The 15204-nt window shown below is 41.2% G+C and overlaps 1 protein-coding gene across 1 annotated transcript; it reads right to left on the bottom strand.

The window, feature by feature from the left end:
- Positions 1-4329: 4329 nt before the first annotated feature.
- Positions 4330-13253, bottom strand: hhipl1 (HHIP-like 1). The gene is made up of 9 exons (XM_039786801.1): positions 12798-13253; positions 10429-11075; positions 10194-10337; positions 9642-9970; positions 9006-9132; positions 7766-7911; positions 7556-7637; positions 6481-6563; positions 4330-5329 (listed from the first exon to the last, which is right to left on the bottom strand). Exons 1-9 carry the CDS (start codon positions 13089-13091, stop codon positions 4767-4769), a joined length of 2415 nt encoding a protein of 804 aa, XP_039642735.1. The 5' UTR covers positions 13092-13253; the 3' UTR covers positions 4330-4766.
- Between the last annotated feature and the right edge of the window lie 1951 nt (positions 13254-15204).

A 15204-nucleotide genomic window follows, 5' to 3' on the forward strand; every position in this document is an offset into this window, starting at 1 on the left:
GAATTTCAGATGTTGCCATCTGGATCTCGCTTTAAACTCCCAAAACTCAGAACCAACAGATTTTTTTTTTTTTTTTTTTTTTTTGTTTTTATAAAAAAAAAAATAAAAACCCTTTTTTTTTCCGCTTTTTTTTTTTTTAAAAAAAAAAAAAAAATAATTTTTTTTTTTTTTTTTTTTTTTTTTTTTTTTTTTTTAATGCTTTTAACTATGCCTGCAAGGTAGGCAATCTCTGTATTGTGTGTGTGATTGTGTGTGATTTGTTCTATACTATCTGCTGCACAACAAATTGCCCCATCGGGGGACAATAAAGTAACTTGAGTTTGAACTTGAACTGTCCCTTGTTCTCAGCTGTCTGTATACCCTGGGCTGTGTCTCATGGCCCTTATTTGATAGCTCCTCGACTCCTCGGTCCTCGGCTGAACCGGAAGTTGTTCTGTCCCTCCTCGGTGAAGGCCGTCTCAAAGCTCTTATTTATTTTAAATTTGTATTAACCTTTATTTTACCAGGAAATAATCCCATTGAGATTCAGAATCTCTTTTTCAAGGGAGTCCTGGCCAAGACAGCAGTAGAATAGTTCCATATTAAAATATACAGTGAAAAACATACAACATAAAACAGAAAAAGACAATTGGCAATTTAACATTATCTCAACATAATGACCAGCAGCGCTCAATAACAGCTTTTAGTACTCAAATAGTCCTTTATCCTAATTTTAAACTGTGTCATTGTTGGTAGGTAGTCTAATTTAAGATGATTCTGCAATTTATACCAGCATGAGGGTGCAAAAACATTAAAGGCACTTTCACCGAAGACTTGAGGAATGTCATACATGATTTGCCCAAATGATCGAAGATTACATTTCCTGGTGGTGACTTTAGGAGTCAGGAGAGTACATAAGTAAGGAGGCAGTTTACACAGCATGGCCTTAAAAAGAAAAATATACCAATGCTCCAACCTGTGATTGTGCAAGGAAGGCCAACAAACACAACACGTACAAGCTACAGTGATGAGTATGAAAACTAGAATTAGTTACAAATCTTAGTGCTGCGTTATACACTGAGTCCTGCATTTTCTTATTTCTGCCCTGAGGAGCGAGCATCGAGGAGGGATCATCGAGGAGCTATAGGCGAGGATACACGAGAGCAGCCTTCCCGGAAGCCTTGCAGCTGAAGGAGTTGCTAGCTCCGCCCAAACAGCTGACAAATTCATGTGACGCTTCAGAGGAAAGGATGTCTCATCCCTCTAAAACACATTCGCTCGTTGCCTCTCTCCTCCCGTAATTCCCGTGAGGTTAGTGGAGGACTCGAGGAGGCAATTTAAGCAACATGAGATCCAGTTAAGGCCTGGGGGCCAAATCTGGCCCCACATAAATGTTGATCCGGCCTGCTTATCAATTTAGACTCACATTAAATCGGAAACTGTTTTTCTGTAATTACGCGACACTCAGAGCAGAATTTGGCAGATCTTCCGACTTAAAGACTCAGAAATTCCCACAGAACCGCTGAGTTTGCATCTTCAGGCTGTGAAACAGGTTGCTGTGAGTTGGCTGTGTGTTCGCCTGCTTTTAAAAATGTAATCTTTGTTTTGCTTGATTTGTTAAATTCTATGATGGCGAAGGAACTTTTTTGCAGACGTTTGTAGGGCTTTATGTCGACCAAACTAAGTGAGAAGACTATATGAAACATGCAATAATGCAGTCAAAGATATTTAACTTTTTCGATGAAATAAAAGCATGTCAATAAACTCTACATGTCTGGCCCTTGGTGTGATTTTCATTTTTCAGTGTGGATGCTACAAAGTAAAACAGGAAACTGAAGCATAAACAACACACGGATAGAACAAGGAAAACCAAACAGAACACGGGTATCACACACAAACAGGGAATGAAATAACAATGAACAGGAAAAACCACAATCATGACACCACTTTTGTGTATAGGATTTTAAGTTTGTTATTTTGGATGTTGTTCGAAATAAACTATTCATTCAGTCCTTTGTTTAATAAGTTGGGATGGCACGTAAGCTTCCTATCTTAGTTTAAAGCAAGTGTATGTATTTTGGGGGGGAATGTATAAAAAGGAGCGATTTCATTGGTTTTGTTGGGAACTTGATTTCCCCCCAGTCACTTGGACTCTTGCATTTTTGTTATCTTTACACCAAGGACTACAATTGCAAGAAGCATTTGACTTTATTGTGTTGTTTTGTACACATGATGTAATGCTCTCCTTCTTTGTAATATCATATAAACTAAACTTAACCAATGTGACCACGCTCTGCAGTGCCCTGCTACGTCCTGCTATACCTTGCAGTGCCCTGCTACGCCCTGCTACGCCCTGCTACGTCCTGCTATTCCCTGCTATGCCCTGCTACGTCCTGCTACGCCCTGCTACACCCTGTAACGCCCTGCAGTGCCCTGCTACGCCATGAACAACTACGATTTCTAGTCATAGTTCCATTATCTTTCTTGTGACTATTATTGCCACTGTTCATCACACCCCCAACCGGCACCGTCAGACACCACCTACCAAGAGCCTGGGTCTGTCCGAGGTTTCTCCCTAAAAGGAAGTTCTTCCTCGCCACTGTCGCACTGAATGCTTGCTCTTGGGGGAAATATTGGAATTGTTGGGTCTTTGTAAATTATAGAGTGTGGTCTAGACCTACTCTATCTGTAAAGTGTCTTGAGATAACTCTTCTAATAAATAAAATTGAATTGAATTGACAGACAGAGACTGAGGAGGTTGGGGGGAGAGATTCAGGGCTAATATCAGGCTGGTTGCGGAGAACTGGGACACACACACACACATTGGCAGGCTGTAGGCTGGTCAATCTGCCGCTCAGCATATCAATGACCGTCCCAACACAGAGGGCCGATTCCTCAAACAACAAGCACCGACTGGCTGGAATAAAAGGGCTGTCATTTAAACTTTGTTCGTCTCGGTATTTACTCCACATCCTGCAATCATGGAAGATTTATAGTCTTCTTTTAAGGTTGTTTATTAATTATTGTTAATTGTTTATTTAGACGTGGATTATAATGCAATATTTGATTTAAAGGGTAAACAATAGATCACCATGGTTACCAAAATATACCATATTAGCATACCATATCAACATAAAATAAATAAGATAAACTCAGCATGAGACGGTACTCTAAAATGTCGACTGTTTGGTCCAAGTGTGGGTGAAAGCCAGTACAGACTAGAAATCTTTTATTAAAATCTTCACAACATTTTGTTATTATAATTACAGGATCATAATACACCCATTCATTCACTCATGGCATTGAACATTTACAAGGACACTAAATGTCAAATTTGTTACTAAAAGAAATCGCTGAGTAGGCAAAGACTTAATGCAATAGTGCAAAAACATACATTCAAATTAAACATTCAAGTCTGTGATGGAAAATTTAAAATAAACTCTTATATAGACATTTACCTTTGAGAAAAAGCTATGTGCAACTACTGGCAAGGAAAACATGAAGGATTTTTTTGCTTTTAGATGTTTTTTTTTTTTTACAGAAAGCGTATGAAACTCATGCCCAAAATGCTTATGCATTCTGTCATTGTGTTACTTGGGGCACGTTCAGACCAGAAAAAGCGATCCTACGATTCGCCGCAGAGTTGTGCGGTGGTGGGGGTGTCACTTAAATGGCCCATGTGTGTGTCCTGTTTTTATTTATCACCCCAAAGTAGCACAAGTAGACTTTATAGTCCGAGCGCACTTAAAGGCAGCTTCATTTCACGGCAAAAAATGAAAGAAAAGAGACGGAGCGACTGCGCTTTGTTGTTAGAGGAAACAGATGGCTGTCACGCAAACTCCTGGGCAGTTCAGTGCTTGGTTGCGTCCGAAACCTCATCCTCTGCACTACATACTCAATATGTGTACTACGGTTCAACATGACTTTGTGTAAATAAACAGTAGTGTGTATCTTTTCAGACGCACTAAGCTGTTCAAAGTCACTTCCTGAGAGCCTCCTTGCCGTTGAAGAGATGTAACCATGGTACATTCACGTACTATTGGTTTCATACTAAGGTTTCGGACATACTAAAAAAATCTCACATACTGTTTTAGCCTAAATAGCATGTTAGTATGGAATTTCAGATGCAGCCATTGTGTTTTAAAACTTTCTAGTGGCAGCTACAGAGGCAGTGATGTTTCCTGTTTTCTTTACTGGATTCTCACACCGCATCAAACCGATTGACAAGTCTGATCGCCGTTTACGTTCCATGATTGGCCACTACAGCGTGATGTTGGGTTGCATTTCTCCAAGAGGTGAATCTGTTTCAACTTTTCGCTGCAGGCCGGTGCGCTTTTTGGCTCTCCCCGCGCGCACCCCACCGCGCAGCATAACCACTTACCCCCATTCTAAATGAATGGAAAGATCTGCGTTTTCACTGCACCATCAGAGGAACGATGCAGTTAGTGTGAATGCACGCTTAAGGATGCAATTTTAGTGAAAATAAATTATTCCCCCTTTTGCTCCGGACATGCTGGAACCCCCTCAAGGACCCCTGGGGGTCCCCGGACCTCACTTTGGGAACCACTGTCCTACAAGATTGCCTTTTTATTGTGATGGACTGACAACAAAATACAACAATTTTAGAGCATATTTCTGCCATCCATTGTATCTGCTGAAAATATCAAGACATAAAGTCATGTGCTCTATGTTTGGTGTGCTCCTTCATGAGTAGATTGGCTGTTAAATTTAGGGTGGAACAGATTTAGTTAATGATAATTAGCTTTGATTTCATAATAGTCAAACATTTAGACTTCTACAACGGAGTCCGAGTTGCCACAGATCACCCCGGCGTCTTCATAATGGGCACAGTTATGTGTCCCCACGCCGGCGTGTGTGCAGTCCAGCAGGCTGGACTCGGTCCCTTCACACTGAACATCATCCAGAAGAATCTGCAGATCCTTCCCCTCCCCAAACTCCGAGTTCCTGGCTGCCTTAATAGCGTAGCTGAAGCCCAGCTGCTGGCAAACCACTGCAGCATTCTTGGTGGTCCAAAGGTCGTCACAAACGGTGCCCCACTCCCCGTTAACGTAGATCTCCACCCGTCCGCGGTCGCTGCGGCCTTGTTCATCCCCAACCAGCCTCACCACTCCGTTCTGGAGCTCAGGTGTACTCTGCGTTCTGGATTTGCCCTTCCTGCGTCTGCCTTTCCGCCTCGAATGTCTGGATGATTTGGTAGTGGTTGTGGTTGGCAAAGCAGTGGTCGGGTCTGGTCCTCCTAGACGGTCAATGAGCTCCTGGAGCCAGTCGTAGGACTCTGTGGGTTGTGGCTCAGGCTGGATTTTGTTTGCTGGCTCAACACCGATTAATGCTAATGGGGAATGACGAAGAAACACAAAAAACAGATTAAGTCACATTCAGTCAGTAGTAGGGTTGGGCTTTGTTTTGATTTTAACAATTGTGATTCCAATTTCCGATTCTTCCTTTTGAATCTGGTTCTTATCGATTCTTGATTCCAATTCTTTGAAGGGGTGGAGTTGAAACGGGTCACATGCTTATTTCACAGATAAGAGGATCATTTTTATCTTGATTCAATGGTGATTTACACTTTGATGTAAAATCAAGCCACACTTTAGAGCGCGGCTTACTGTGCTCCATGGCTGCAACACAACAAGCGCCTGGAAGTCTGGTGGCCGCTACGGAAACCTCTGGAACCAATGATTGGATTTCGAAACCAATTTTACCAAATGATTTTTTTTTTATATTTTGTTAATTTCAGGGGGAGGACGACATTTCTACTAGAGCGCCGGATCAAATCTCTTCTCTGGCAGAGTCAAGTTTTATAACATGCAGTAAAAAAGTGTTTGTGTAGCTCATGTTAACTTTAATTTACTCAAGATATCACTTTTTGTCAGACCTGTGAAATGCAATTAATACATTAGTTTTAAAAAAACTTCCCGGGTGCCTGGATAGCTCAGTTGGTAGAGCGGGCACCCATATTTGGGGGTTTATGCCTCAACGCATCGGGCCCGGGTTCGGCGCCAACCTGTGGCCCTTTGCTGCATGTCGTTCCCCCCTCTCTCTCCCCTTTCATGTCTTCTGCTGTCCTATCAAAATAAAGGCTGAAAATGCCCCCCCAAAAAACTTCCCTAGTCTGATTATACTTAGACTATCCACACATAGATTATTTATAGCTTCTAAGTTCATTGATTCAATATTTTTCATATTTGTTTTGTGTTATCTTGAAGAATATATGTTAAAGACTAATGTGTTTATTTTTTCGGCTGCCTTGACAGCATCAGGGTGATGTTTGAGGCTGTTTAAAGTTTCCTATGACTATATCACTAATAGATCACCATGGTTACCAAAATATATCATATAAGCATACCATATTAACATAAAATAAGCCCAACCCTACAATAAAAATTGGAATTGGTCATTTTTGAAACAATTCCAAGTTGGAACCGGTTCTCGATGCCCAATCCTAGTCAGTATGGTCAATGTGTTTGGAAGTGGACTTACTTTCCTGGGGAACAAACTTGATGAGGTTACTTTTCACTCTGACAGGAAGAGGGTCATAGTGGCATTGTCTCGGTGGAGCACGTCTGAAAAAAACAAGCAATAACAAATCAGAATAAAATATAATTGCACATAAGGGAAGACAGAACCTAAGCAGGTGGACACATACTACAACATATTTTGTGTTCCTCAGACTTTCAGTCTTTCATTTTGTATTTAACTTCCAGCTCAAGTCACAACAGTGGCGAGGAACAGTTAAATAAACTGAATGGCTGGGAAACAAATTAGGTGACACAACCATCCACCGCTGAGAGAAATGCAGAGAGAGCCAAGAGCTGTCCGAGGCAATGTCAGAGAAGGGAGATTTAGAATGGCAGGCCTTTCACACTACTGCCAACACTGCTTCATTTCCCTTCTTTACCCAAACAGAGACAGGCAGTATAACCTCCACATTCAGCAAAAGTCATCCCACCAGCACTGAGAAAACACAGATATAAGCTTACACCCAGGCCAAGAATGATCATGATACTGCACATCCCTCAGGCTCACAGAGAAGAACGACATGCCTGTGTTTGTAATTATGAACAGATGTGTGTCTTACATCTCCCTTCCCAAGAAACAGAAACAGAACTGTACATACTCTCCACAAAGGGAGCAGTAACTGTACATGGCAAAATGCACACGTTTTCTTCACGTAATAATGAAGTAAGAAAGAAGAAAAGCAATGATTATGTTACTGTATGAAACCCTGTTTCTGCAGCAACTTGGACTACTCTGTATCACCCCTAGCAGTGGCAGTAATGGACAGAACCATCTTGTGCCTGGTCTATATGAGCAGGATCGGACTCTGTGATTCTATTGTTTGTGGACATGTGTATGTGTGCATGAATATACCTATATATACCTTTACACATGTTCTGCTGAAACTGAAATTAAGTCCTGGATAATGTCGTTGGGAAATAATGTGGACAGAAATTTCTTCATCACAGTCGGTCACCTGCGCCTTTTAACAGTGCACAGGAATATCTAGCTGCAGCACACCAGTGAGAGCGAATACACAGTGTCCCCTAATACTCACCTTGAAGGGTCCACCACTTTATAAACGACTCCTGAAGGTGACGTAGCGCTCGGTATTCCAGTCGACATGAAGTACAGCTCGCCTGGTGGAAAGAAATACAAAACATTTCATCAAGAGGAAATTACGCTGGGAAACATATTTCCAAATTACTGCTAGGGCAAACTCAAGATATATTCTGAGTTTGAGAGTGTGCATGTGTTCATGCATTACCAGCTTCATCCTCTGCAAAGGAGATGATGTACTGGTGGTAGTTGTTGATGAGTCCAGGGAAGGCACAGGTCAGGCCCATCCCCATACAGATCTCATTGTAGTTCCAGTTCCCTGTGTTTCTGTCCTCCCGCAGACTCATCAAACGCCTGGAAAAGATCAAATCTACAATCTCTAATGTGCAGTGCACTGTTACTTTATGATGGAGCGTTTTAATTACTTTTAATTACGCTTTTGTTTATGTATTCCTAAATTTCCCAAAGTACTTTTAAAGGTCCGATGACATGGTGCTTTTTGGATGCTTTTATATAGACCTTAGTGGTCCCCTAATACTGTATCTGAAGTCTCTTTCCCGAAATTCAGCTTTGGTGCAGAATTACAGACACTAGAGCCAGTCCCACAATGAGCTTTCCTTAGTACATGCCATTTCTGTGTCTGTAGCTATTGAGGAGGAGAGAGGGAGGGGCAAGGTGGAGGGTGGGGGTGTGGCCTTGACCAACTGCCACTTTTCTCGTTTGAAAGCCATGATGTCTCTCTCTCATGGGTTGGCAAAATTCTCTGGGAGGGCAAAGCAGAGAAAGGGGAGGTAACCTCACTTGTTATGACCTCATAACAAGCAAGATTCCAGAACAGCTCATCTGAGCTTTCATTTTCTCAAAGGCAGAGCAGGATACCCAGGGCTCGGTTTACACCTATCACCATTTCTAGCCAATTGGGGACCATAGGCAGGCTGGGGGAAGTCATATTAGTGTTAAAAAAACTCATAAAGTGAAATTTTCATGCCATGGGACCTTTAAACAGTCTTAGAGAACATGCATAACTGGTTATATAGCAGTGTCAAGTCAAGTTAAGTTACTTTGACTCTCGATTCTGATAAGGAAAAACTCCCCCAAAAATCTTTAATGGGGGAAACATGGAAGAAACCTCAGGAAGAGCAACAAATACCTACACCATCGGGAAAGTAGGTTCTGTTCTACCTACAGTAGGTGCAGATTGGTAGAGATTGCACGTGAGGTGAAATACTTAGATTTTTTGTCTTAAAAAATCAAATCTCCACCGCTGAGAAAAATAGAAAGAACAGAGTAGAAGAGAATGGCGACCTTTTGATGGATTCATGGGTACTGATTTTAATATTTTTATTATTATAATTCAGTCAGTTTTATGCTTCATCTTATGTCATGCATTCCATGTTTTGGTGTTATTTTGCAAAGAAAATATGCTATTTACCATATTAAACCCTTACCCACTCATGAAGTCTCCAAATATGTACATGCCGTTCATGTTGGGGTATTCACAGCCTCGGTAAACATAGCCACCAGTCACTGACTTGCCCATCTTATGAGGGTACGCGTAAATAGGGAGGACATCATCTGTAAAAAAATTTTTTAAAAGTCATAATTACTGTTCCAGCCATTTCTTTACAATGAAGCCACTTGTTTACCTAATAAAACATGCTTTTATGAGTGAAAATAGATTTAAAAGTTGAATATAGATATATATTTTTTTGAAATAAGTTCATGTGATTATGCCTAATAATTATATACCCAAATAAAATCAGAAAGCTGTCGGTGAAGAGTCAAATTGAAAAGTAAACAGATTGTAAGTATTTTTAGCAAATATCTTTTGAAACAAGCGTATCAATCAGTGGCAATGATATACACTAGAGAGAACAATGCAGTTCTAATTAACAATTCGCATTAGAAGTGACCGGTGATGCATTCAAATATTTATAGTTAGGGAAGTAAGTCATGTCGTAGGTTATGCTCATTGATTCATTTAACTGTCTACTGTGTGCGTACAACATCATTGGAGACTACCGTTGTCTGCAGTCGAAGGAGGGTGACAATGAATGTTTCCATTTTACCATTTGCATGCCTACCTAGGGAGCTGTTGGCACACAGCTTCTTATCATAGCAGGAGAAGCCCTCTTTGGCTCTCCAGCCGTAGTTTCGACCTTTCTCGATGATGTCGATCTCTTCAAACTTGTTCTGGCCCACATCCCCGCAGAAGATACGTCCTTTGCCCTCTTTGGTCCGAGGGTCGCCCCGGTCCACAGAACACCTCCACATATTGCGGACACCGTAAGCATATACCTCCGGTCGTGCCCCCCGCTCGTGCTTGAAGGGGTTATCTGGAGGAATTCTGTACAACGGGCCTCTCTCATTGTCATTCACATCAATGCGGAGAACTTTACCCAACAGAGCTGACCTAAAGTAGGACAAAGTCATGTTTTATCTCAGATGTACAGAAACATAATAATAAAATAATAAATCATAAATCCAAACTAATTTTATATATTATGACTAAAACATGGATCTACCAGTAGCCCTATATATTATTCTTTGCTACATTTTTGAAAATTGGGTACATCCTTTCTTAATTCAGATCATTTGAGGGTGTCTAGTTTTAGTAACCTTTGTGGACATCTTACTTGTTCTGGGCATTCCCATATTTCCCGAATGGGTCTCCTGCCATTCCACCGTCCCCTGTGAAAATGTACAAGTAGCCATCATCTGCAAAAAGAAGTTGCCCTCCATTGTGGTTGGATGCTGGTTCATCGATCTCCAGAATAACCCTGCAAGGAAAGTGGACATGACAAATAAGACAAGAAAAAGAACAGGTATAGGTTTGTTTCTGTTTTTTAACCTGGATCAGTCCATACCTACCGCTCAGAGGCATGATCCACCACATTCATGTCATTGGCTGACACATGGAACTCACTGATCCTGATCCTCTCATCAAAACCCACCTCCACTGAGTAATACACGTACAGCTTCCCATTGTACTTGTACTTGGGGTGAAAGGTGAGTCCCAGAAAGCCTCTCTCATCACCTTCCCATGATGACGTTAACACCGCCTTGGTAATGTTCAAAAAGGGTCTCTCCAGTTTGGACCGGTCAGGAAGATACGTCCAAACCAAGCCCACCTGTTCTGCCACAAAGAACCGATGTGTCCCATCGTTGGCGTGCACCATGGCTAGCGGGTTCCGCAGCCCATTTGCAACTTCTTCCAGGCACAGCTGCAGACAGCCGTCCGAGTCCGACTGAACCTTGCCCAGATTGCTTGTGAGCTTCTGGTTGCTGAGAAGGCGTGGGTAGCAGTAGTCAACGTCGTCTAGTTCCAGGTACTGGCAGAGACGTGTCTGGTCTTCTTTGACTTTGGCTATGTGTGGGTCGTCGGACAGGAAAGGGATGGTGGAGCTGCACTTCTTCCAAAACTGGGGGCAGTAGTCAGGACAGAGGCCGGGGATGGTCCTGATTGGGGTGCTCGGGTCCTCGGCATCAAAGAGGTGAGCTGCATATGGAGAGCATTCCTGGGCAGATGAAGAAGAGAGGTGAGAAGGAGAAGAGAGACAATAAAGAGGAATTAGTGATGAGTATGAATTTTAGTTAAACCTGCATTAACTGGTTTGGGGCCACTTTATGGTAGCATAAATAACACAACGGATACATTATGGCGACACTAACTTTCACCTTGTAAGTTAATATTGTGAACTTGGCAGCACACAATGGGCCATTTACACATCCAGCAAACACAGAGGAACTTGAAATGAATGCAATTAATTAATGCAATTAATCGAAATCCCGATTTTGGCTCCTAACAATCACAAAAACAATTTATTGAGAAAAAGTGTTTTGCAAGTAAACTCTGTTTGGTCTTGTGTTCTAAATGACACAAACACGTTAGCCCCTCTCGAAGGCTAAACTCACTCAGCCAATGATCAGCGAGGTCCTGTTTGGGGTATTTTGTGGCATTTAAAACTCTGCGCCAGTGAAGATGCTGGAGGGATAGAGCAGCGTTTGGTGAGCAAGTAGCAAGAACTGTTTTTTAAGTTAAATAAATGTGACATCTTTCCAAAAGTCAATGAGTAATCGTGTTAAATAATCATGATTTCTATATTGACCAAACTAATTGTGATTATGATTTTCTCAATAATCAAACAGCCCTACACCATGAGTTGCACCTGAACGCACAATGATAAGTATGTGTAGTATGTAGAGATGTCCTTAAACCGGCATTAACTGGATTTTGGGCCACTTTATGGTAGCGTAATTAACACAGCACACACAATATAGAAACACTAACATAATATAACCTTGTCAGTTGATATTGTTAACTTTGCCCATTCACACATCCAGCAAATACAGAGTTAAATGCATTTGAAGTCATGTTTCTGTCCACCTGATAGGTCTTTGCAATTGATCAAATTTTTATCACCATTTTGGCTTGCAATTATCACATGTAATCGAGAAAAATTATGATTTCCCAGGCAATTGACACTTACTCTGTAGATAAGTTTATATGTCACAGTTGGTGTAAAATGTGAAAACGAAAAGGATTTAATACATTCTGATCAGATTAATTCAGCATCTGTTGTGTGTATAAAATCATTATAGCCTACTATTGTACCCTTTCAAAGCCAAGTATATACCTTTATTTTAAGTTTTTCATTTTTGTAGGCCTACTGTTAAATAATGGTCACTACATGGACAAGACTGCCAAAAGGGAACAAATAAGTACCCTATGCCAAAGGTACAGCCGCAGTTACCCTTTACAATGTACCCCTAGAGGTACAATGATGTACTTTATTTTCTGAGAGTGTGTTATGAGATCAGATCATACACAGTGAATATGTAATAGGCTAGTATTGGGTACATTTGACTGAAAATAAACTGTAGCCCCAGTTGCCCAATCAACATCGCAGAAACCTCAAAGCTTTTAACCCTTATCTCTCTTTACATGGCTCATCTACTGTTTATGACTGGTAGGAGGTTTCAGGGAAATCAGGGCTGAGGGCTGGCGTTTACCTTCAGACAGCTCGTCAGTGAACTTCATGGAAAGAGGAAGCCTTAATATTGTATACATTTACTTTAAGATCATATCATCCTGTTCAACTAGGGTTATGGTTATGTGTTTTACACATGACAGATCGCATTCTTCTGCTTATTTATTAAGAGTGTTTTTGCTGTTAGGTCAGACATGGCGCATGATGGAGACGCACGATGCCAAGCGACCTTTGTCCATGCATGCCTACCTGGCAGAGCAGCTCCAGGACGAAGCCAGCACAGTTGGCATATCCATAATAATCAAAGTTATCCATAATCTGGTAGTACTTTGTCATCAGGTCCTGGTCTTTCTGATAATCACAGCAGCCAAACTCCTTGTACATTACGCAGAACTCTATCTCCCTCTGCGGTCGGAAGGGCGGCTTGAAGTCCAAACACTGCGGGTGTAGCGCTACAGGTGCGACACACAACGCCAAAACATACAAAATGCCAGTCGGCGAGAGCCACAGCCGAGCCGGGACTTTGCCATAACACCGCCGCATTATGGCGTGCGTTGGAGATCATCGAAGAGAAAGTTGTACCAGAAGCGACTTCCTGTGTGCACTTTGACTCTGACTCCGATCATTCGCGTTGTGTTGCCCTCTGACGTGGTGAACCCGACCGCTGTGTCAACCGGGGCTGTCTGTCGTCAGGCTGCTGTCCCGGGACATATCACATCTGCTGTCCTGCACACAGAATGGTATGGAAGCCAACGGCAGAGCCTGATGGCCAGCTATAGAACACAGGGAGAGTCAGTCTGCTGTCTGTGTAAAATACTCATAATAACCTTGATAATGATTAGAACTGTTAGTAGGCTAATAATTGTCAAATGGCCAAATATACTTTTTAAATCTACCCATAATAACGTGATTTAAAATGAACAAAGAACCATTTATTCTGAAGGACCATTTAAAAGAGGTTCTTTATTGAACCAGTTGGCTCCACAAAGAACTTTCTTGAAAATGCATCCTTAAAGAACCAATTTTTAATATGGTTCTTTGAGGCACCAATAATAGTAACTCAAAGAACCATTTTGTGATGGTTCTTTGAGGCACCTTTGTGGATTATTTAGAGAACCCTTTACAGAAATGGTTCTTTAAAGAACCTCTTGTGGAACTAAAAATGGTTCCCCTATGGCATCACTCCAAAGAACCATTTTTGGTTCGAGTTAGCACCTTTTTTTTCTGTGTGTAGAACACAGTGAGAGTCAGTCTGCTGTCTGTTTAAAATACTCATAATAGCCTTGATAATGAGCATAACCAGAGTTCAAAATGAACTTTTTCGTCCACCAGCCAAATGGCTAGTGAATGTTCAAATTTTACCAGCCACTCAATAGATTACCATTGTTTTTTTTGGGCTGGTAAGTGAAGCAAATCTACCAGCCAATTGCATATTTTACCAGCATTTGGCGGGTTAATGGCGCTAATTTTGAACCCTGATATTAACATAGGTCTACACTATCACCACCAACAACAAACTCTCATAAAAAAACTAAAATAACATTTATAATCCCAGTAGGCCTATTTTATGACATTATTATTTTCATCGTCCTGTCAAAGATTCTCTATAATGTCCAGTCTTCTGAATTTCAATTACAGCATGCAGTGCATTATGGGACTGTGGGTTCTTCTGTTATTGTAGTATTTTTAATTTTCTTTTGTATAAAACTGTTCACTTTTGCAATTATTGAATAATCATGCATGTCAACTCCTGCTACCCAGTAGAGGGCGACCTTACCAAGGCTTTACTATTTGATAATAACAGTCGCCATAGTGAAAATGATAATGATATTACCATTATAGTTCTACAATATCACCACCAAACACAAACTCTTATAAAAACAAATGAACTACTCTTATAATCCCAGTATCATATGACATGAATTTGTTTCATTGAGAGTACAGTCTTCTGAATTTCATTAGAGCACGCAGTGCATTATGGTCCTATGGTTTCTTTTTGTAGTTTCTTGACTTAAACTGTTATCTTCTGCAACACATTATTATTGAATACTCCTGCTGCCCAGCAGAGTGCGACCCAGGGGCAATTCTAGGATCAGACCTTTAGGGGGGCTCAGCCCCTAATGACAATGTGACATGGATACAGTGCCATGCAACAAATAAAACCCCTACTAAATCAGTCATTTCATTAGCCGATAATCTCTGAGCTAGCTACTGAACAACGTCAGCTAACGTTTTTCGACACTATGATGGAACTAAACCTGACACAATGTTCTAACATTCACTAATTTTAGTTTACGTTTCAATTTGGGTTCTAGTCTGCGCCATGAAATGACCAACTTCTTCTCTGGGGACTACCAACGTTAAACTTCACAACCGTCTCCTGCTCTCCCTCTGACAGATCAGATAGAGACTCAGCCAAAGGCCGGAGTCTGGCACAACCCCCACCGATTGACCAACACAACTTCTGTTAACCCTTTCCTTGACTGGGTTACAGGTGCATAGCATTGGTGACAACGATAAAGGATATTAAACCTGTTTCAGCCTTTGAACCTGTAATTGTTGGTCCTCTGTACTACAACAAGTTCACACGTCACTTGGCACCAAAATTTTTTAAAGAAAATATGTATATATATATATATATATCTTTTTTGTTGTT

The sequence above is a fragment of the Perca fluviatilis genome, chromosome 20 (assembly GCF_010015445.1).
Source record: "Perca fluviatilis chromosome 20, GENO_Pfluv_1.0, whole genome shotgun sequence".
NCBI classification, from domain to species: Eukaryota; Metazoa; Chordata; class Actinopteri; order Perciformes; family Percidae; genus Perca; species Perca fluviatilis.

Bases quoted from the DNA above. Each gene is read 5' to 3' on its own strand.
- hhipl1 (XM_039786801.1), bottom strand. From the start codon at position 13,091: ATGCGGCGGTGTTATGGCAAAGTCCCGGCTCGGCTGTGGCTCTCGCCG. The intron at 9,971-10,193 runs GTAAGATGTCCA...GTCCTACTTTAG, and splicing joins TATGGGAATGCCCAGAACAA to GTCAGCTCTGTTGGGTAAAG. The intron at 7,912-9,005 runs GTAAGGGTTTAA...GATCTTTTCCAG, and splicing joins TTTGGAGACTTCATGAGTGG to GCGTTTGATGAGTCTGCGGG.